Raw genomic sequence first — 23,001 nt, 5'->3', positions numbered from 1 at the left:
CTTAGATGAAAATGAAGATAGAAAAAAAAATAAAAAAGTATACTTTCCAGTATTTTTAAAACCTGTTTTATGACCCTGGTATTTTTCGGTACTCGTACTTAGAAGCCCTGGTATTCAATTTTGCAAGTATCTCTCATCGCTGGTTCATACATAGTATAATGCGAAAATACTTTTCCCCAACCTATTATTTCGGATGTACCTATGTTATATCGCTTGTATCAACGAATTAGACCTGTTACCTTAGAAAAAAGTTGATGTTAGTTAAATGACGCTAAAGCCTTTCGAAGTATGTATACAAACCGGCGATATTTTCTAGCCTATTCTATTCTGCTGTATAAAACTATTTTTATCAAGTCATTTTTACAAAATTTGTGGATGTTCTCTTAATTGTGCATTTTCGCAAACACTGGTTACCTAATGGCCCACTGTTTTTACGCCAAATGCAGTATGCGAGCTCACAAAGCTCGGCCTGAGAGACTTTGTTAGTATCTGACCTAGTAAGTATTTCTCTGAATCTGCCACTGGAATCAGATACCATATGGTTGTCAACGTGGTTGGTGTTGGTATGCTTTTCGCCCCCTTTGAGGAGGCAGTCTCCTTCCGGTGATGGTCACGGGGCGACCTAAGGGGGTCGATGCTGTGCCGCACGCTACCGTCACTCTAGCGTGCTGGCACCATGCGGATGGGACGACGAGTCATCGGCAGCGGTACGCGATGCGGTCCGTATTGCCGACGTCGCTGAACATACTCTGAAAGAGCAACCCAGTCAGCGGTGTATTGCGTTCCGACGACCGGGCAGGCTGGTTCTGACCCAGCGGGGTATCCCGGAACACAAGCGGCGCTGCTCGGGCGGCTTGGTAGGGCCGACGTACCGCGAAGACCGGCGTCGTTGGTCGTCGACTATCGCCTCGACGACTCGTCGGTCGGGCGTCCTACGGGTGGCGTCGCGATTCTGAGTGTGTTGACCGCTGGAACCTCCTGACTCTGACCGAGTTCTGACCTCAGGCTGAGATTGGACCTAGGGTGTAGGAGCGCAGAGAAGTCGTTTAGTGCGGTAGCACTCTAAAAAAATCCTTGGGCCCGCGGTCTGCTCCCAACATCTGCAGATCGAGAAGTCCCACATACCCCGCACGCCCCCTAGGCGCGGGGACCTAGTCGGAGGTTTGGCCCCGTGCCCGAAAAAAAAGGGAGGTATCTTATTCGCTCGCCTTGCAGTTTAGCGGCTTAGTTGTAAATTCTTCGATCTTATGTGTGATCATAATTTGTGGTTTTTCATTGAATTATAAAGATTGCAATAAAATTACAAAGTGAAAACTTTGGTGAAACAAGATGAGATTGGATGAAATAAAGTTTCAGTAAAATGTTGGTTTTTTACTGAGACTTTTGCAGCGGACTTTTTGAAAGATCGATAAAAGCTAGGTCCAGCGTCTTGATTTCATCATCCCACAGTTATGCACTTTCACATATGCTAAACAGTTAATAAACCACTGTTATTGTACATTCAAACCTGATTAATGACTAAATTAAGAAAATAAAACAGTTCACACACTTTCGCCTCTCAAGTTCTCACCAAAAAGTACAAAACGAAGTAGATTTTGTTGAGATATAGCACTAGCTGCGTGTCACCGCACTAATAATGTTGACTCGTTACCATGGATACATTCTCTACTTAATAAGATTGTGTTGTGTGAATAAAAATATAATTGATGATATTAAAAAGAGTCTGCTTATTCTTCCATATAAAATTTTAACATGGTAGCAGATCGCGTGCAGTAAGTAAATAAAAATATATTGGGTTGCGATCCACTAGAAATAATATCGGCGAAAATTATAAAAAAGAAAGATGACAACTGCGGGGTCTCTTCTGCCGATTTTGACGGAAAATTCAAATTTTAGTCATTGGAAATTTAGATTGAAATTACTGCTGGAAGAAAAGCAATTAAGCAATGTATTTTTAAAAGAGAAACCGACGGATAAAGATGACTCACGAGCAAAATCAATTTTGGTACAATGTCTGAGCGACAAATATATTGACATTGTAAAAAATGCGAATACGACCAAAGAAATGTTAACGTCATTAGAGGCCATATTTGAACGAAAAACAGTCTGTAACAAATTTTATTTAAAACGGAAACTCATAACAATGCGCTATGAAAATGAAAGCAACTTACAGCAATATTTCCTAAAATTTGAAGGAATTCTTAGCGAATTAGCGGCAATCAACGTAAACGTCGATGTAGAAGATCAAATTTGCTATCTACTATCTTCTCTACCAAAGATATACGATCAAGTAATTACATCAATTGAGACTATGGCTTCCGAAAAACAACTGAACCTAGAATTTGTTAAAGCAAGACTACTTGATATGGAGACAAAGTTAAAAATGAACAGAAATAGTGAAAGTTATGAGAATAATGCCTTCATCACGTGCCACTCCTGCGGAAAACGTGGACACAAATCATTCGAATGCCGAAGATCAGGACGAGGACAAGGGCCGAGTAGAGGACAGTCATTGACACGAGGACGGAGCTATCCAAGATCGCGTGGACGCTCATTTAGAGGACATTCAAATTCACGACATACGTCAACGTATCAACATACTTCAGCAACAGGCAGAGACGACAAAGGAATAGGTTTCATTGCTAGCGATATTATTGCTAATGTGGGTGAATGCGGTAACATAGAACTAATTATAGACTCAGGATGTACGGAGCATTTAATAAATGAAAAATATGAAAATTATATGACGGATATTACGTACTTAGATAAACATGTCAAAATATTCGTAGCTAACGGCCAATGTATTACAACTAGTAAAAGAGGTAAACTTAAAGTAAAATATCAAAATACTACGATTAATATTGATGCTTTAATTGTGAAAGATGTTTCATACAATTTATTATCAGTAAAAAAGATTGTCGAGGCAGGTTTTAACATAAACTTTAATAAATACAATGTTAAAATATTTAATAAAAAGACATTTTTATGCGGCAACGTGCAAGGAAAGTTGTATAAGCTACAAGCCGAATTATGTAAGTCCGAAGTTTGTAATGTTACTGATGCGACAGATCTATGGCACAAACGTTTAGGTCACTTAAATAGGAAAAGCCTTAATATACTAAACTTACCTGTATCTAATAGAATTTGCAGTCCTTGTATGGAGGGCAAAGCCACCCGAAGCCCGTTCACGCCTCCCCAAAGCCTAGAACAAAAATGACAGCCGAGATGCTTCACACAGACATAGCAGGACCGATCAGACATCAAGGACCTAATGGTGAAAAATATTTTATGACAATTATTGACGATTTCTCTCATTTTTGCGTAGTGTATCCCCTGAAGAGCAAATCTGAAGCAACAGAACGACTGATGAACTATATATTAAGAATTGAAAACGAAACGGGGAATAAAGTAAAAAGAATTAGATGCGATAATGGTGGAGAGTACACTGCTAATAGTTTGAAACTTTTTTGCATAAATAGAGGTATGAGTTTAGAATATACATTACCATACACGCCACAACTTAATGGCATATCAGAACGAATGAACCGCACATTATGCGACAAAACGAGGACTCTATTAGCGGAAACCAATTTGCCAAAACATCTGTGGTGCGAAGCGATACAATGTACAGTTTACCAATTAAACAGATCGCCATCATGGGCCATAAACTTCAAGACACCCAGCGAAATATTTTTTGGTAAAAATGACCTATCGAGATTGAGAGTATTTGGTTCCAAAGCTTGGGCTACTATAGTATCCAAACCGGACAAGTTTGCCAAGAGAGCAAAAGAAACAAGAATGGTAGGTTATGGAACTGTTGTTTACAGATTATGGGATCCAGAAGAAGATAAAATAGTTATTTCCAGAGATGTAAGATTTAATGAAAGCGACATTAAATTCAAAAATAACGAAGAAGTGAAACAAGCAAGGTATATTCAAGACAAAGAAGAAGAAATCAATAAAGAAAATGAAGATATTGTAGAACAGGAAGATGAATTTAAAGATGCAGAAATGAACACTGATCAAATTGAAGAAGCAATAATCAGACCCAAAAGAACGATAAAACCTTCTGCTTATCTTAAAGATTACGAGACGAATATAGAAAACATAAATGAAACTAACATTGTTATATGTCTGAGTGCAAATGCACCAGAAACTTTCGAAGATGCTATAAAAGAACCAGAATGGAAAAACGCAATCAATAAAGAACTAGATGCACTCCAAAGACTAGAAACGTGGGAAGAACAAGAAATAACCGATGGAAGAAAACTCATAGATACAAAATGGATATTTAAACAAAAAGAAGATGGAACAAAAAAGGCAAGACTGGTAGCTAGAGGCTTCCAACAAAAGAAAAAAGATATTTTTGACAGCGTTTATGCACCCGTTGCTAGACATTCGACCATAAGAATGATCTTATCAAAAGCTGTACAAGATGATTTAAAGATTATTCAGCTAGATATTCCCACTGCATTCCTAAATGGAAAATTAAAGTCTGATGTATTTATCAAAATACCCCAAGGATTAGAAATAAAAAATAATAATACAGTATTAAAACTAAAGAGAGCACTGTATGGATTGATTGAATCACCAAAATGTTGGAATGAAACAATTGACGAATTTGCGAAAGCTAAGGGATTCCAAAGATCAGAATATGATTACTGTTTGTATTACAAAGAAGATTGCTGGATGCTGATTTACGTGGACGATATCCTAATCATTGGAAACGGGGAAGATACTATTAAAGCACTCAAGGAGGAGTTTAACGCAAAATATATGGGCGAAATTAAGAACTTTCTCGGAATGGAAGTTAAAAGAAATAAAGATACATTAGAACTGAAACAAACTAAAATGATTGAAAAGATATTGACTAAATTCAAAATGGATGAATGTAACGGAATTAAAACTCCCATGGAAAGAAATTACAATATAGAAATAAAGGACAATACAGAAGTTTTGGACGTACCGTATCGAGAACTAATAGGAAGTTTAATTTATCTTACTGTAACAACAAGACCGGATTTAACATTTGCAGTGTCATATCTGAGCAGATTTTTAGATAAACCGAACAAAGAATTATGGAAAGCTGGAAAAAGAGTAGTACGTTATTTGAAAGAAACAAAAGAAAAAGGATTATTATTTAAAAAGACAAATGACAATAATTTATACGGATTTTCTGATGCCGATTGGGCTGGAGATAAAAGCGACAGAAAAAGTGTTAGCGGTGGTATTATCCTACAAGGGCAAAACCCCATTGCTTGGTTTTCAAAGAAGCAACAATGCGTAACTTTATCGTCTGCTGAAAGCGAGTATGTAGCCGCCGCATCATTAGCACAGGAAATTGTTAATTTAAAAGGCATATGTAAGCACCTAGGTTGTGATGTAAATGCCGTGCTATTTGTTGACAACAAAAGTGCAATATCAATGGCCAAGAATTATGAGAACTCTAAGCGTACAAAACACATTGATATACGGTTTCATTATATAAAAGAATTGGTTGTCAAAAAGGTGATCAGCATTGAACATATTTGTACCAATGAAAATTTAGCGGATGTTATGACTAAAAGTTTGAGCACAGACAAGTTTTATAAATGCATTAATAAGTTTTTGTGCTAATTCTTAATTAGTTAGTTTACTGTTTATTTAGTTAAGTTAGATATAGTTGTGTATTAAATAATAACTGTAAACCAAGTTATCATTTAGGAGGAGTGTTGAGATATAGCACTAGCTGCGTGTCACCGCACTAATAATGTTGACTCGTTACCATGGATACATTCTCTACTTAATAAGATTGTGTTGTGTGAATAAAAATATAATTGATGATATTAAAAAGAGTCTGCTTATTCTTCCATATAAAATCTTAACAGATTTATCTGAAAATTTAATCAATTGGGATGAAATTCAATGAAATCAAATGTAATGAAACGAGATTAGATGAGAATTGAAATAGTATTCCAGCAAAATGGTGGGAATTTATTCAGATTCAGTGGATTTTTTGGAAGAATCCGAGAAGCCGCACAGATGCAAAATTTTTAATCAGTCATCTTTATTAAAGGGCTAAAGATGAAATTATGAAATTGATAATTTAATAATAATTAGTCTTAGGTAGTTAGTTCATTTCATTGTAAGTTGTGAGACAATTAGAAAAAACATCTATTTCATCACATAAAATTAGTTCAGCGCAATCGGACAACTCTGAGTGAGCATTGACGGAGACTGCGCTACCGTGGAGATTATTGTGACTACAATAATTATTGGGTCTCCAAAGGATTCTGTTTAAAGGAGAGTAAGCACCTAAATTCGAACGAGCGCTCTTTCTTATAAGCGTTATATATTTCTTTGTTCTTAGTAAGTACTTAGGGGCTGATATTTTTATCTGGGTTAAGAGATTAGGTGTGTTCGTTATTCCATGAATTAATCAGGTGGATACCCCCACTCTGAACAAATATTAATATATTTTATTATGTATTACTTACACATTTTTGTCCACCTTGAGATTTCATCGTTCTTATTACATGTCTGTGCAAAATCGACTTACTTATGGTAAATTGCTTAGGTATTTCAAGTAAAGACTAATTTCATAGGCTTCTATTACTGTTTTTAATATTAAGGGATCATATCTCTTATAAGGATTTGCACTCTTTGATACGTACACGCGAGGCATATCTAAAAATAGAAAACAGCATGGAACTGATAATATAAATATTTGCCAAACAATAAAATAACACTGCATTGATAAATTTGAATAAAAGGTCTAGACAAAAAAATCATGAATAAACCAGATTCTTGCCAACAAATTTAAAAAATATTGTTATAACTACATAGACAACCCTACAAACCTGTACCTATTTTTACTTAGTTCGTTTCCATTTTACTTATTCTCATCCCAATTGACCCCTTTTTCGTTGTTATTTGTACTTTGTACTTGTAACGTCCCCAATATCCCCAAAAACAATAGATTTTTACATGTATTTTTATTTTATCAAAAACATTAAAACCAATAACAACTGAGACTTACCTTTAATATATATGATGGTTCAAACACTAAATAACGTTTATATATCACAGTCGTTTATTATTATCAGATAAATAAAAGAAATCAAAGTTTCTAACCCTAAAATAATTACCACCGCAAGAAATTAATTTGAAATACGATATAAGTGAGCAGCTATTATCATGCATATTCACAGTTGTTCTGTGAACTTTCAACGTTCTACTACAACGTTCACTTAAAAAAATAGAAGATTTTGCAACGATTAAAAAACTAATATTGAGCGTTCAAAGATTTTCCTGGTTTTTTCTCCATTCGCCTTAAAGACTTAAAGCCTTAACCTCTTAAAGCTTTTTATTAACTCGCCGTTTGTATTATTTACCTCCACGCTCAAAACGCTCTATAAATCCATTCCACTTGAGTTTGCGACAGTAACGCTCACAAGCAAGTGGAACGGGAAAAATTGCGGTCGTGAGCGTGATCGTTGTGAACGCTTAGTGGAACGCACCCTAAATGTGATTTCGTAGTTGATAGTTCATTCATTCATACTATATAGGTCTATGTTCATTCATCATTCATCGCCATCTGACGTTTGTTTTGAAACTTTTAAAAAGTAACGTAAAATTAAGGTCTCCAAAAATCCTACGACTGTGTTAGAAATAAAGTGCGAAAGATGGATAATCCTATAATGACTCCGAATAAAATACAAAGGCTGCTAAACTTAGCAGAAGATAGGTCTTTCCAAAACGCACGTCTCAGAGAGATGAGTGACGATGATATGAAAAGGTAAGACTTAATTGTTTGATATCTGGATGGAATTTATACTTGTCTACAGGTACGTTTTATATCTAAACCTTTATATTACTACATCATAATGTAATTATTACCCCTTGCACGATGGAAGAAATCTGTGCTAGTTAAGTATTTATTTTGTGCGAATTTTTTGGTTTCAGGATTGCTGCACAAATAATGGTCAACAAATCAACTTTCAACTGCGAATCTTCTTCCGGTATTTTAGACTTGGAACGAGTTGAAGGTAGGTAGATATATTCATTAACTATACGAATTGTATTTGAATGAGATCGTAAATTTGTATTGATAATGATTTGTATGTATGTTTCCCTTAATCTAATGTCACTAAGGATAGATAAAAACAAACCCGATGGTATGCGGCTACCAGAATCCAAAGACAGATCAAGTTATGTCGTAAAAACTTAGCAAACACTCAAGTATCACACATGTACCTACCAAAATTGGATCTAAGGCTAAGTTCGCCTAATATACCCAGATTAATGTTTCTGTATTTTGATACTGTAGTCACATATTATATATTTTGTTGATACTGGAAATTATATTTAAAATAAATTACTATACTATAAGTGAAAAACCCATAACTTCTGATTGAATCAAATTTTTTAGCCTTTGGTGAATCAGTCTCTGAAAATATATCCCTCAGTAAATCGGTAAGTAACAACAATCTTCTAAAGAAGAAATGATAATTAATTAACAAGAATCTTATTAAGAAACATTTGATATTACAATACTTATTAAAATGGAAATGGATAACTGGTTGAGCAGTAGAGCACAAAATATTTTATTGAACTGTTCTGTGTACTATTTTATTAAATATATGTATTGAACTTTACTTAATATCCATAAAATAAACAATCTAAGCCGATGGTTGGCCATGTAGGAACCATGCATAAATGAGTACTAAGCCATCCTACATTTCAGTTTGATGAATCGGTCGTCAGCTTTCAGATAGTGTGAGAGTCAGTGGCTGGCTGGCAATATTCGATTTAATTGTTTGAATGAGCTCCAGTATCCTCATTATAATTATAGTAACAATATTTTCCAAATCATATATATATATATATATGTCAATTATATATTAGTGATAACATTAACAACTTTTAAAAGAAAAAGTGTATCATCAGAAAAAGTCATGTGATCTACTTTATAGACAGCATTCAATCCTGGAGAAATGACAGGGCGATCAACTGGGGCAGATGAAATAAATTCTAAAACAGTTCCAATCAATCGTCATTCTGTCACACTAGATAGCATCACTAATAAGATGAACAGACAAACTCTGGAGGTCCAGGATATTATGAGGCACTCAATTGCTTCAGAATTCTCATTTCAGTCTAAAGTGAGTACCTTTAATTCTATATTGTAGAAGCTTGTAGCAGAAAATTTAATTGATCAGATTAATCTGTTTATGAGATTTAAAAAAATATGAAGGGATTTTTATAATGCATGTGACTTGAGATTATTGACTTGTGTATTACCTGTTTTAGAATTGGTATAAATTGTCAAGTTCATCAAGTCATTTTTAATGATATTGTTCATGTTGGGAATCACCAGTACTGCGATTTGTTTTTTGAGAAAGTTTCCCATCTTGCTATTTATTGCAATGCATACTTTGTTACACTGTACATGTTACAATGTTTTAGAGGGATTTATCAGCTGATGAAGAATCTTTGATACGAAGGGAAGCTCCGCTACCAATACAGCAGACACAAGCTCAGTTTCCTGACAGTATTTCGTAAGCTTTTAGTTTATTTTTTAATATTTCTTGAATCATCTGAAAGGGCCACCTGTCCACCGCTCTTCACCACACGACAATCGCCCTATTTCATGGACTTTGTAGTGTTTTTGTGTATTATCTAGAATGAGTGTTCAATCTTTCGTAATATCGAACAAGATCTGTTCTCTGTATCTAATTCATTTACGAATTAATTAATGGTTACTGAATTTATTTGTACTGGAGATACTTCATGATAGATACCTAGGTTCGATACTGAAGAAGTATTAGTATTGAGTGTTTGGGTAATCTATTAAATGAAATTGTTATTGAAGGCATGAAAGGTTGCGTTTGGAGGGCTTATTTTTTTTAAATGTCATTAAACCGTAATTTTCTACACCAAGCTACTTGCTGTACATAATTTTTTTTAATTTTTTTTTTTTTTAGAATGGACAACTCTAACTTATCAGTGGGAGCTTATTTTAAATACAGATGTCCGGATTTTGCTCGAATGCTTGGCAAAACGGATAGCCCTGATAGATCAGCGTTTCCAACCGTCACTGAAGGTACGTTCGGATCATAATTGGTTTATAAATCTATTTGATTAACCGATTATTAGAGAGAAGTAGGCTTCCTGTTTTTTTTGCGTTTCGGTTAAGTTAAAAACGTGTGCTCATAGACGCCATGACGCCATAGACGACAGTAATGCCATGGGCACAGCAAAGCCGCTGCCTTGAGTATTCTTCATAAGCCTTGTTTAGAATGGGACAAGTCATAGCGCTCGGAAAACACCGTGGAGGGGAGTTCGTTACAAAGCCGGACGGTACGAGGCGGGCGGTTCTATTCTAAAATAATAATTATCCATCAACTATCCGTTTCAAACTTATGTTGCTCATAAAGAAAATTATGACGTCACCGTGTGCATTTAAGTAAATTACACAGCTCATAGGATTGTAATTTTGAAATGGCAGTGGGCAGGGAATATTGATCGTATCCTCTACGCTTATAGCGCTGGACGCAAAAAAAAATAAGAGTGGTGACCACGTGTTGGTTGGCACAGTGTTGGCACAGTGTTGGCATGAGGCGTTGGTATGAGGCCTTCCATAAAGTGTACCGACAACTTGTAGAAGAAGGAATTTGTTGGATACAGGCAGTGCAGAATCGGTCATTATGATCAACCTTTGGGGAGGCCTATGGTATATTATCCAGCAGTACATTTCTGTAGGCTGGTGATGATGATGAATTCAAAAGCGAATTTAATTGAATTATTTTGTTCATACAACTGTAACTTAATTTGTTCTTGTGTAAATGTTGTATTTTATCTCATTTATTTTACAGACAATTGAAAAATCAATCCTAAAATCGGACAATATCAAATCAATTAAATTTTAGAAAATAATGCGTTTAAATTTTACTTACAGCTTCAACAAACGCTTCTTCAAAAATAATACCAAAGAATTTAAATACCATTATGGATAACACCTTAGATTCAGTGCCGGTTCGGCAGCCGCGCGAGACTAACATTGAAAAACAGAGCACGAACAGAGCTGCGGCCAGCAAAACGATTGAAAAAGCTTCGTTTAAAATTCCATTAACCTGCGATAAAAACAAAGAAGTGGCGTCTGCAGTTAAACTCCAGCAGCAACCGACGTACAACATGCAGGGATCCGTTACTTTGAACTCAGGAGCACAGGGCAGACACAAAGGCATACATTCTGCAATGACTCCCACCGATGTTCTGATAAAGAACCTGCAGGCCTCTTTGAAATTAACTTCTGACGAAACTGATGAGTTAACGGAGAATTCTTTTAGTATATCCAAAATAGCCGATTATCTAGGAGGTAAGTGATAATTTAACGCAATGCTTACTTAAATGTTCCCGAATGCTCCTTCTTGATAGGCTAATAACTGCTCAAACTATTTTGCTCTAAATGATGCCTGAATGCGGTCTGCCACACGGTGTATAGTGCTAATCCAAAAGAGTAGTTTTCGGAATGTTCGATTTAATTTTTTTTTAATAAGTAGTAAAAATAAGAACAGTTAATTTCTCAATGCTTAAATGAAGCTTTCCTTTGTATAGATATATATTTTTATATTGCTTAGATTGGTGGACTAGCTCACAGCCCACTTGGTGTTAAGTGGTTACAGGAGCCCATAGACATCTACAACGTAAATGCCGCCACCCACGTTGGCATACGAGTTCTAAGATCTCAGTATAGTTACAGTTAGTAACAGTACTATTCTGCAGTATTATTTGCATTGTGGTGAAGGTTCATTTAATAAGTTATTGTGACCCAATGTTGGGTCCACAATACAAATCTTTTAGGCTCCGCTGAAACTCACTTCATACGCTACTGCGCCGTGATACAATGGAGATGAAGTGAATATTTTCTTTACATTCTTTGTTATTAGGAAAACATTCAAATGTGAGTGTAAGTGAACTACTACAAAATTACATGAAGAAACAACCGAACAGAAAATCACCACTGACAGAGCTGCAAATGAATAAACAAGAGAGCAAATATGACTCTGAACCAGTGACTCTCCTGAAAGACACGAAAAAAGGCGAGACGGCGAGCTCTACAGCTTCAGTGAGTACCGTTATCACGTTGGACAATGTTCAACAAATTCAGAAGCAAATACCTGAAGTTATAATCACCAATCACACTGTACACGAAATGGAAATGGAAGATATGAAAAATAAAAGACTGACTAGATCAAGATCCCCGTCAAGCAAAAGCCAATCTACGATAATCACAGTTCAAGAGAAATCTAGTTTTAAATCTGGGGACAGTCCTATACATCCAAACAAAGGTAATTAATAGAGATTTATAGTTTTTGTTTTTTTATGGCTAATCAGGGTTTTTTTGAGGCACCTATTTAAAATATTCTTCATTGTTATTGTGACTTTATTTCGATACGTGTATTTAGTTGGCTTTTTCAGGAGAGCCTAGTACGCCACACGCTCCCTCCCCAAACAGTAAATACAAAGAGTTAGATAAGTCTGTAGATTGGCACGAGGTAATGCAACTGAAACTTTTGAAACGAGAGGCTATGGCTAAAGGTTTGTGGGGCTTTATTCATAAACATGGGCTTTATTCTAACAACACTAAAATTTACCACATTTCTTTCAAAACTAACTTAAATAACTCAAACCTACCTCATAAATCAATCTACTATTTAATACGTATAACATAATATGTCATTGTCAAAGAACAGATCGTCATTGGCATTAAGTTTTGCAAAGGTCATTTACTATAATTTTTTTCTTCACAGAACAATGGGCTGAGATAACGACATCACTTGTTCACGGATTTGTAGGTAAGTAATCATTCAAATGATATAATAATGATACTATTGGTAACTCTCATTTTAATCTTACTGATGTTTAAATTAGTCTGAATGTGAGTCATTATTAAAGCTAGAAGATCAAGTCAGTCCACATTAACATTAAAAATTAACTAGTTTGTAATAATCAATGTTCTGATGTTGTTGTTAATAGTATAAAAATTTTATTATCGACTAGCTGACCCGGTAGACTTTGTAGTGCCTCAATCGATAAATAAAAGACCTAAACTTTTGTATAAAATAAACTTAAAAAAAACAAAAGGAATCCGTCCGACAGGGACACATCAAAGGAAAAACAAAATTGTTTGTTTTTATATAATTCCGAGCATTTTCATATTTTTTCACCTTTTAAACCTTCTCTGGACTTCCACGTTAGCTAAAACGGTCTAGCCGTTCTCGAGTTTTAGCGAGACTAACGAACAGCAATTATTTTTTTATATATATAGATTTCCAACAAACGTTGTTTCATGCAAACTTTACCTTGACAATTATGAATACAACGAAAAAATTGTACGCATTTCTTAAAAAATTATATGTCATATTAGTTGCAACTTATTTTTACAATTTTTTTATTTTTACATACATGGATTAAATTTTACGTATAATATGGATGATTTTATAAATTTCAGGAGTCAGTTGTGCAATAACCATAACCATAACAACAAGAACAGAAAATTGGTTAACGGCCAAATTCAAATTCGATGACCTACCCAATGGAGGCAAGGATTTAAACATCGAACTGCCAAGATTACCGCTGCTTTTATCGCCCGGAAAATCGGAGCAGTTCACTTTACATATCACATCGAACGTTGAAATAGAGGCGACCCTACCGTTTACGATTTATCTAAAAGATGCCGCCATAGACAGCGAAGTCGAGCAGAAGGGAAATGTTGATATTAATATTCAAATGCCAGTCGTTCAAGCGGTGTCGTGTGACGGCATGAACATGATCTCCTTTCAGCCGATCCAAGAGAAATGTTCTCTCGTGAAATCGTTCGTTTTAGTCAGCGAATCTCAAGTTGATCTACAATTGGACATGTCTATAGCGGAGGGCGAGAGTATGTTTGCTATAAAGAATGTTCAAAAGATAAAAAGGAGCGAAATCAACAAGGTGTTATTGGACCGCCAAGGGTCGAATGATGAGACACAAGGAAAAACTAAAAACAAAGGAATGAATAAGCAATTATTTAGGCTAGCGAGTGGAAACGCAATCAGAGTGACCATTAAGTTTATTGCACCTGTGCTCTCAGAATTGAAAATTGGTAAGTTATTTATTTTTCAGATGTTAATGTCACGGATACAGTTGCGTTTAAATAGCATAAACTTACTCGTAATGCTTTAGAACCGGGCCAATCAGAATAAAAGAAAAATACCCACAAAAACGATCTCCGAATAGAACTGTTTTAATTAGAATAAAATTCAACCCTTGCTTTGCTGCAACCCTTTTTACAGTATGACTTTTGATAGAACTTATTGTTCGTCAATTCGAAAGGATCTAATAAAAAATACGAAAAATCGGTTGACAAACAAAAACATTAGTTAATCGATTAGTTAGATGTCTTTTTTATAAAAAAAAAGAACTAATAAAATGTATATTAATAAGCTTTACAATATGTATCAAACAAAACAGAGAATTATACTGTTTTATTTGCCTGTTTATACATAGATCATCAACTAAAGTGACGTCACAAATATGAAAAAAACTTGCTATTTCCGTCATAGTAACACTTGTAAAGGTACCTATTCTGTTATAACAACTGACTATAACAATGAAATCTTAGAACAATAATAGAAATAGAAGATTAAATAAGAATAAAATTTTCGCCATAAGAAGTCTGTTAACCATGATATTAAATTTTACCTGGCACCTAATAATCTAGTGGAAATGTGCCCAGGAGTAAACATTAGCGTTAATCCTAAAGTGCCACGTAATTTCACAACGCTTCTGTTTCTGAGTAGAGATAAATGTAACACACACCGGCGTTTTTTAAATATTTTTCATTTAATGAAGTACCCAACCAATGCACCTTGTTAAAAGTTTATATAAGAAGTTCGTCACTTTATAGGAAACTTAGAAGGTTTGTTAAGAAAAGAAAAATATAACAAAATAAATATAAATTTACTGTAATGACCGACCTTTTGATACTATTTTTTAGGGTCCTATAATTAAAGCACTTTTACAGTTTAATCTTCCGTTTATTTATTTTTAGTAGATGATGACCGAGCTTTGCTCGTTTTTTTTTTGATAACGCCATCTTGTTGTGTCTTTAAAGCGGTTAGTTGCCCTCAATTAAGAAAAATAGTATTATTATTCGCCAATAGATGTAGGGAAAAGTTGATTATTGAAAACACGAATAAAACAACATTTTCTGAAAATAAATCGTAGCTAGATCGATTACTCGCCCCCGAAATCCCCTGTATACTAAATTTTATGAAAATCGTTGGAGCCGTTTCCGAGATTCAGATTATATATATATTTGTATACAAGAATTGCTTGTTTAAAGGTATAAGATAATATGAAAATACTAAACCTTAGACTAGTTAAAATTATAACTATGTATTTAGTGTATTAAATATTAAACAGATGGTGTTATTGCCAGCCTCGCTCCCTATTAAACAAGCTATATAAGCTTTAATTCTTCAATTAAGTTATGTAGGTCTTGGCCCTAATAATCAATAATTTTATATTTATGTACAAATAAATTTTCAGCTGATCCAATCGTGACGTTTAATGGCGCGTTGCATGTTAATTTGATCGGTGTCAATACAGTTCTGAGGAGAGTTGATTTAATTGGAATCGTGGGAACGGTTAAACTCGTCGTCAACGCACCAAATAGACTGCAATTAACCAAAGGTAATTGATCGTGATTTGGTAATTAAATTGTATTGTTTGTAATTTTTTGCCGATTGTGTGTTGTCTCATTGAGACAGTTTTCATAAACGAAATACATACTGATGCACGGGGAATAGCACCCGTGTCTAATGTCGCGTCGGACCACCATCTTAACATCATCAGCCTGTATATCTCTACTGCTGGATGTAGGTCTCTCCTATAGTCCGCTACAATGAACGGTCCTTCGCCTTTCGCATCCAATCTTCTCCAGCACATCGCCGCAAGTCATCAGTCTACCGGGCATCCTAGGGGTGGCGTCGCGAGTCTGGTTGTAGTGTTGACCGCGGGAACCCCCCTACTCTGACTGGGTTCTGACCCCAGGTGGAGATGGACGTCGGGTGAGAGAGTGCAAGGGGAGTCGTTTGGTGGGTAGGGCCCTTAAACATCCTTGGACCCGCGGTCTGTTCTGAACATCTGCAGACCGTCAACTCCTATATACCCTGCGCGCCCTCTAGGCGCGGCAGCCTCACATGAGGTTCGGCCCCCTGCCCGAAAAAAAAGGGGGGCGCCTAACGCTGCGCTTACCGTTACGTGGTCTCTAGTCCGAAACGCGTCTGCGCCATCGGCCATCGGTTCTGCGACTCTTATGTCCGGCCCATTGCCACTTCAGCTTGCTAATACTTAGGGCTATGTCGGTTAATTTTGCTCTTCGACGGATTTTGTCATTTCTGACTAGATCCAACAAAGAAACTCCGAGCATACCCCTTTCCATAGCACGTTGAGTGACTTTGAACTTACGGACCAGACCTACCGTCAATGTCCACGTTTCAGCGCCATATGCCATGACTGGTAGCACGCATGCATTGAAGACTTTTGTCTTTAATGATTGCGGGATTGCCGAATCAAAGAAATGACGGAGCTTTCCATACTCAGACCAGCCCAAATGTATGCGCCTATCAGCTTCCTTCTCGAAGTTGGCCCTGCCTAGTTGGACAATTTGGCCTAGATAGTTGTATTCAGACTTCCTTCTGGAACAATTCTCTGCGTAGCTGAGCAATTTGGCCTAGATTCAGACACAACTTCGAGTACCGCGGATTCTACGATATTATGACCACCTTAACGTAAATGAGAAAATAAATCCATTTATTGATAACTTAAAACTTATATGTTTAACTGTTATAGAGGCGATCAGCATAAAAGTACAAAATGCCGGTTCAATACCAGGAACGTGGATAGCGAAGCTGAGAAGTGACTCTTCGGTAGAGATCCCATTTAAAGTCGTGCCGTCCAACTTCGAGTTGCAGCCTGGCGGTACGAAAACCGTTAATTTGAACTACGACGGCGCTGAAGATATTGTCTGTAATGCGTAAGTAGACACCGCTCAATCCATTGCATAAAAATTACTTTTGATTGTAATACTGGCTCTAAGAAGTGCTTCTTTCTCGAAGTCTTATGCAATAAGCTATAAGCCTATAGGAAAGGGAAAATATTAATTCACTTTAAGTTTAAATTTCCCAATCATGAGTGTTGTCTTCTGTGAAATAGTATTAACGCTTGTCGCTGTTTTTGTGAAAGGTCCATGATATCTTGTCAGCTCATTAGAGTTGTTTTGTTTGCAGAAAGTTAATATTCGAAGAAACAGCATCCTTTCATCAGACATCAATTGAAATTTCTGGTGGAACAGAGAAACCGAAAACGTTTCCGATAAAAACGAATTTCAACATTATGTCCTGGGTGCGAGGCGGCAGAAAAGAATTGAGTTTAAAAAATTCTTTAAATAAAAGAATACAAATTCGTTGTCAAGTTTTCGGAGAAGGTTTTTCTGTGGATCTACCCCGCGGCGATAACAGGGGTATCTATAGTCTCACGTTTGGACCCATGGAGTGCAGACCGTTGCCGATAATATTCTCGCCCACCACCAACCACCCTCAAGCGGGGATGTTAAATTTAATGTTAGACAAAAACAGTGATTATTCGAGAAAGGTAGCTATAATTTATTACATGCATTAAGTTATTAGTTATTTTTATATATTTCATCAAGCACATAATAATGTTTCTTGAAGTCGTTGTGGTCTAAAGAATAAGACTCTTTAGTTACTTCTGTTCGTTCTTGTTGAGTGATGAAAACTTGTCAGGTTTCAAATCTCACGACTTCCGATCAACAAAACAACAAAAAACCTACTGATTATTCGATTGTGTTGTGAGCTCGCTAGGATAGGTACTGCCATCTTGTCCATTTTTGCTGTGAAGCAGTCATCCTTCTATTTTTAAGGGTGGGTCATCCATTATTCTACACCATTGAGACTTCGGCCTTATATCTCAAGTGGGCCTTGAGCTCTCTCACTCAAATGAGCTTCTGCTGAATTTTGGCCCCTCCTATATGAGTTTGACAAAAAAATTCAGCATACATAAATAAATTGAAAAACATATTTCACATTTCGGTGTGAAATCTCCAACCAGGCAGGAAATATTAATTTTTAAATTTTGTAAACTTTAGGTGAAACTATTTGCGTGTGCCAGTGGAGAGAATATGCGTTGGTCGGGCCTGGTCACGTACGGTGACACCGCACTAGTGCGCGCCGTCACTAGGATGCCAATTAACTTGGAGCTTTACAACAAATCAGCCATGCCAACGTTTGTATGTGCGCGAGTACATTTTAATTGTAAGTTTATATTTTTACATATAGTTTTGTGTTATCTAATTTAAAAACCACTAGTGTTTGACAATGTTCACAGTATATGTAGATGTTCACTGGTAGTCTCCAGTTAATTAAGCTTGACGTGGTAAGCGAGCTCACGGGCTTGAGATAAATTGCTAACACTAGCCCTAGCAAGAGCAGTGCTTCGCAGAATCTACAACCGGATCAGAAACGCGACCCACTGAGAAGATCCGGCGAGAAAGTCAGTAGGCCATGTCTAAGGGTTAATTTACTCGCGGAACCGAATATTTTGTGTTCTACGTTAGCTGCCCGTTACAAGCCATACGTTATGTTTAAATTTAGATTTTATTAATATCTCTAGTAAAAAATTTCATGGTTGAATTTATTTATTTTCCAGTACAATACATGTCAGTGTCAAAAACAGCTTCCTGGCTGGGCGACCGGTGCGTCGTGAAGCCACGTTCTCGACATACGGTGTCGCTGCAGGTTGACTGGGCGCAAGTCGAGCGCAGAGCTCGGGACACCGCCACCGCTACGGCCCTGGCTACCGTCACTTTGCTCACTGGACATGAGTACACCAGAAGAAGGATACTGAGGTAAACGAAGAGCACATATTAAATATCACGTCCCTACGAATCCATCAGGTCCAATAACCCTTGCATTAGACACCTTTAGCTCTAACACTAGGAGTAGAGACCCCGTAAAGTAACCGTACTCGTCGAATTTGGCAAAGAGCTCGATGTGCAACCTAACCTAAACATCAGCCCGCTGAGTTTCTCGCCGAACGTTCTCAGCGGGTCGATCCCAATCCGGTAGTAGATTCATTCGCGAAGCAGCTACTCTCGAGTCGTTAGGTCTCCTTCGGAGGCGCTTGGGTAGCTGATAGCAAATCCCACCCCTCCTGGCTGAGCCTTTGCTCGTCCACCTGTCTTAGTCAAACTGGAAAGGCCTCTGGACCACCAGTAATCTCTCAAACATAAAAAAAATAAAAAACGTATTAAATATATCTATTATTTGTAAGTTGAGTGAGAAAATATATTATTATATTATTTTAGTAGATGCAGCTTTCTCCCCGATATTGCTTGTTCAAGTGAAGCGGTGACCAATGTCTTTCTAATTGAAAGCTTTAAAAATACTAAAGTATAAAAAGACAATTAACAAAAGTAATCAACAGAAATAGGCATTTTAACAGATTTAAACCCAAAAACCAAATATAAAAAAAATCTTAATCATATTCATTTTCATATTTATAGAATTAAATAGTTGATACATTTCTATTAAGGGAATATGGAATGAAAAACTTAAATTGTTCTTTATCATTTTAATTATCTAATATTAAACATAATTGGCGTTATGTTCTACTATATACGGATAATGTTTGATCTCACTTCATATATTTTGTTTTCCTTTTAGAGTACTGCGAAATAATACAAGTGAAGGTTTAGATACCTCAATTTTACCTGACCACTTGAAAGTACTGGCCGGCCAGTTCGAAGGTGAAGATTCCAATATGGACAATTTTTTGAAAGAATTTGAAGAATCAAAAGTAAGTATATTGAAATTAAACAAATGCTGCTGTGTTCAGCCCTTATATTTGAAAACAAACTTAATGTAGTTTGGATCTCCGTCAAATTATTCTACTTATATCTCATTCTAATAAAACAAAGAGTTTTAGTAAAGCTCATTCGATCCACGTTTACAAAATGTACGGATCTGAGATTATAATTTACAAAATCGTGCGTCTGAATACGCGTGATTCTTTACTATTGCCGTAACAGTACTAGTACTATTACGTTATTAAACTATCAGTATCTATATTAGTTGGTTGTTTTCTGTAATATTTAAGGCAAATTGTCTTTACTTACAGCTATCAAAAGCAGTTTTCGTCAATGTGTCGTAAAGAGCAGAAGCAACCAATATGATTTTGTACCTTACTGATTACTTGCTGCTCTACTAGTCCACATTGGTTACTGCCTCATAAACATTCTACATACAGATTTCCACACAAGCAAATAGTGGTGTTCATATTCATTGCATAGTACATAATTTTTAATACATTCGCTGTATGCTTATTTTGATTGTGTGGGTAATGTACTGTAATTGTAATGTATCGAGCTAAGTCTCCAAATTCAGTACAATATATATATAAAAAGCTGGAGGTTTTTCTATTAAAAAAATCATTCAGTAACAACAGATTCTAGAGAAAAGCTTCGCGTTATTAAATATATCGTATTCTCATCACAAAAGTGACACTGTAAATGATGAAATGTACGACTAAGCCACTGTGTCATTGTTGTGCTAAAATTACGACGGGGACAGTCATAGTCAATTCATTAAAACTATAATTAATATGATCTAATGTAAAAGTAAATAAAAATTCTCATTTGTTTATATTAATTGCAGGTTTCTTTGAATGAACTGATTGGGGGTCTGCAAGAGCTGACCGCGCAAATAGAGCTACTGCAAGATTTCCCCGAAGAAAATACTATTATAATTAGTGATGATACAGTTATAGAACATCACACGCTCTGCGATTAAGATCATAATTTTACAAAATAATGCCATAATAGTTTAAATGTCATAACAGTATTTCCAGTACTTAACATTAATTAGGATAATGATGAAATTTTGTATAAGTTTTTAATTTTAAAATAAATTATCAATTCATTTTACGTAAACATGTTTAATTTTGTGACTATTTAAATTTATAAAATTGATTTTAATGTAATACGATTCTCAACGTGTCCGTCCATAATATAAATAATTTGTGTACGAGAATTGCATTCCTAGAAGTTACAATGATTCAAAAAAACAATAAAAATATGTGTATATAATTTTATTTATGAATTACAATTCATTTTCATTCGTTCTCTCGTCTTATTTTTTTGTCTTTCTGTCTAAGAGATTCGACTGTCCAACGCAGTTGTCCGTTAAAATGATTTTCATTAACATTGCCTAGAAAACTTATAGAACTAAAATGCATTTTCACTTACAATAAAGTCATAAAACACCGCAAAACGATTATAAATATGTACAAAGACTAACTACATCGCTCATGAGTAAGAAATAGATTGTTTTTTTTTTTTAATTCATTAAAACCGTGAATATGTACAGCAAACCCCGAAGCATTGGGATAAAGACGAGTGTGGCTTTGTTACATAAGACTCCGAACATAAAACGTAACATAAGATTGGGTTCTGAAAATCTCGAGTTTGGTCCATTAGCAGGGTTTACAGTATAACATCACTTTACTTCAATGAGCTTTGCGTGTTTTATTTATCAAACTTACAACAAATTACATACGTCGACTTTACACGTGCCCAGTCACGCACACAAGCACACGCACAGACACAGGTCCGGTCATTCTCTTTTGGCAGTTTTATAGTATCATCGTTATTATAGCACTCGCACATAACTCAGCGTTATTAATATATATATATAAAAAAAACGCCCTATGCGTTTACATACAACACAAACACATGATCATATATTTTACAGTTTGTTAATTATAGAGGTACTGCGAGTATGAGAAACGGTAAAAAGGCCGTTCGTATATCCACGCCGCCATACATTCTACGTATGAAACATGCTTAGTTAAAATGGAAGTAATTACATTTACAGCTAATCTGGATCGAATGGCCGATATCTCTTACAAGTGCCTTCAAAATATTATTATTATCTTTAATTCATTATAATTTGCATTTAACATCTAATAAGTCTAATTAGTCACGAAAGAAGACGTCGTGAAGACATGCACTCGCTGGATGTGACCAAAAGTAAGTCAAAACGTTTAGGAAGTGTCAGCTAAAACGATTCCGAACTCGACACACTCATTCGTAGTTGCGATGCGTATTGCAGACGTATATACATACAGACACACGCACGCGCACACAATCATTACAATAGGAATTTAAAGTACTAAATAAAAATTAAGATAATAATAAAAAAAAACCAGTCACTAAATCGACCGGCGTAGTAAGATTGCCAACGATACACTGGCCTGGGGGCGACCGCGTCCGAGCGATACGCTTAAGCTATTGTTACATAAACAACGACATTTGCTTGTCACAAATATAATATAGTCTTTCGAGTCACAAAACTTGCACCTGTTCAATCTGAGACACGTTTCCTCGCTCTGACTAAACACGTCGATTAAAGCACTGATCGTATTTTGGAGATCAAAGGAGGGGGGCTCGTTTCTGGAAGGTTCGCCGAGATCTTGCCGCCGCCGCCGCAACGTTGCTTGGTTTCGGCGAATCGATCGAATGCGAAGCGGACGCCGATCCGTTCGAACGGATCTCAGAAACTAGTTGACGAACACCGACGAAGGAGGACAGAAACGGAAGAGGATCGACGCAGCGAGACGAGCGCCGATCGGGATGCATCGAATTCAGAAATAACCGATTTCAATTCGTCATTAAAATATAATTATCACAGATAACGTTAAAATAAAAGTTAAGTCAAATCGGAATCGTGTACGCGGAGTGAGTGCGGGTCGGCGGGCGCTAGGGCGCGCGGTACAGCAGGTACGCCGTGAGCGCGGGCGGGAGCGACAGGCGGGACGCCGCCGCGCGCAGCCGGCCCCGGCCCACGCGCTGCCGGATCACGCGCCGGCACAGCTCCATCAGCGGCAGCGGCTCCG

General features: G+C 36.4%; 2 protein-coding genes across 11 annotated transcripts in view; one reads left to right on the top strand and one right to left on the bottom strand.

The window, feature by feature from the left end:
* The window catches only part of LOC114251571 (uncharacterized), a 25,369-nt gene extending 4,141 nt beyond the window's left edge, over positions 1-21,228 (top strand). Inside the window, exons 1-18 of one of the 3 annotated variants that reach the window (XM_028185887.2) lie at positions 7,530-7,777; positions 7,945-8,027; positions 8,411-8,454; positions 8,955-9,143; positions 9,448-9,539; positions 9,966-10,084; positions 10,940-11,359; positions 11,931-12,332; positions 12,463-12,582; positions 12,795-12,839; positions 13,496-14,128; positions 15,577-15,720; positions 16,882-17,065; positions 17,319-17,682; positions 18,197-18,362; positions 18,757-18,955; positions 19,773-19,905; positions 20,763-21,228. In XM_028185887.2, coding sequence (XP_028041688.2) covers positions 7,665-7,777; positions 7,945-8,027; positions 8,411-8,454; positions 8,955-9,143; positions 9,448-9,539; positions 9,966-10,084; positions 10,940-11,359; positions 11,931-12,332; positions 12,463-12,582; positions 12,795-12,839; positions 13,496-14,128; positions 15,577-15,720; positions 16,882-17,065; positions 17,319-17,682; positions 18,197-18,362; positions 18,757-18,955; positions 19,773-19,905; positions 20,763-20,897 — 3,585 coding nt within the window. In that variant the 5' untranslated portion in view covers positions 7,530-7,664 and the 3' untranslated portion in view covers positions 20,898-21,228. Of the gene's footprint in view, positions 1-7,449; positions 7,778-7,944; positions 8,028-8,410; positions 8,455-8,954; positions 9,144-9,447; positions 9,540-9,965; positions 10,085-10,939; positions 11,360-11,930; positions 12,333-12,462; positions 12,583-12,794; positions 12,840-13,495; positions 14,129-15,576; positions 15,721-16,881; positions 17,066-17,318; positions 17,683-18,196; positions 18,363-18,756; positions 18,956-19,772; positions 19,906-20,762 lie in introns of those variants that run through there. The other 2 variants (XM_089740064.1, XM_028185888.2) reach the window with 2 other exon arrangements.
* gus (splA/ryanodine receptor domain and SOCS box containing gustavus) overlaps positions 21,181-23,001 on the bottom strand; it is a 57,791-nt gene continuing 55,970 nt past the window's right edge. For all 8 annotated transcript variants that reach the window (XM_089740070.1, XM_089740067.1, XM_089740066.1 and 5 more), the window contains one exon: positions 21,181-23,001. In XM_089740070.1, coding sequence (XP_089596196.1) covers positions 22,865-23,001 — 137 coding nt within the window. In that variant the 3' untranslated portion in view covers positions 21,181-22,864.

Source organism: Bombyx mandarina, chromosome 03 (genome assembly GCF_030267445.1).
Source record: "Bombyx mandarina strain Sakado chromosome 03, ASM3026744v2".
Classification (NCBI taxonomy): domain Eukaryota; kingdom Metazoa; phylum Arthropoda; class Insecta; order Lepidoptera; family Bombycidae; genus Bombyx; species Bombyx mandarina.
The sequence above is the reverse complement of the archived record's forward strand: the minus strand, read 5'-3'. Positions and strand labels throughout refer to the sequence as shown.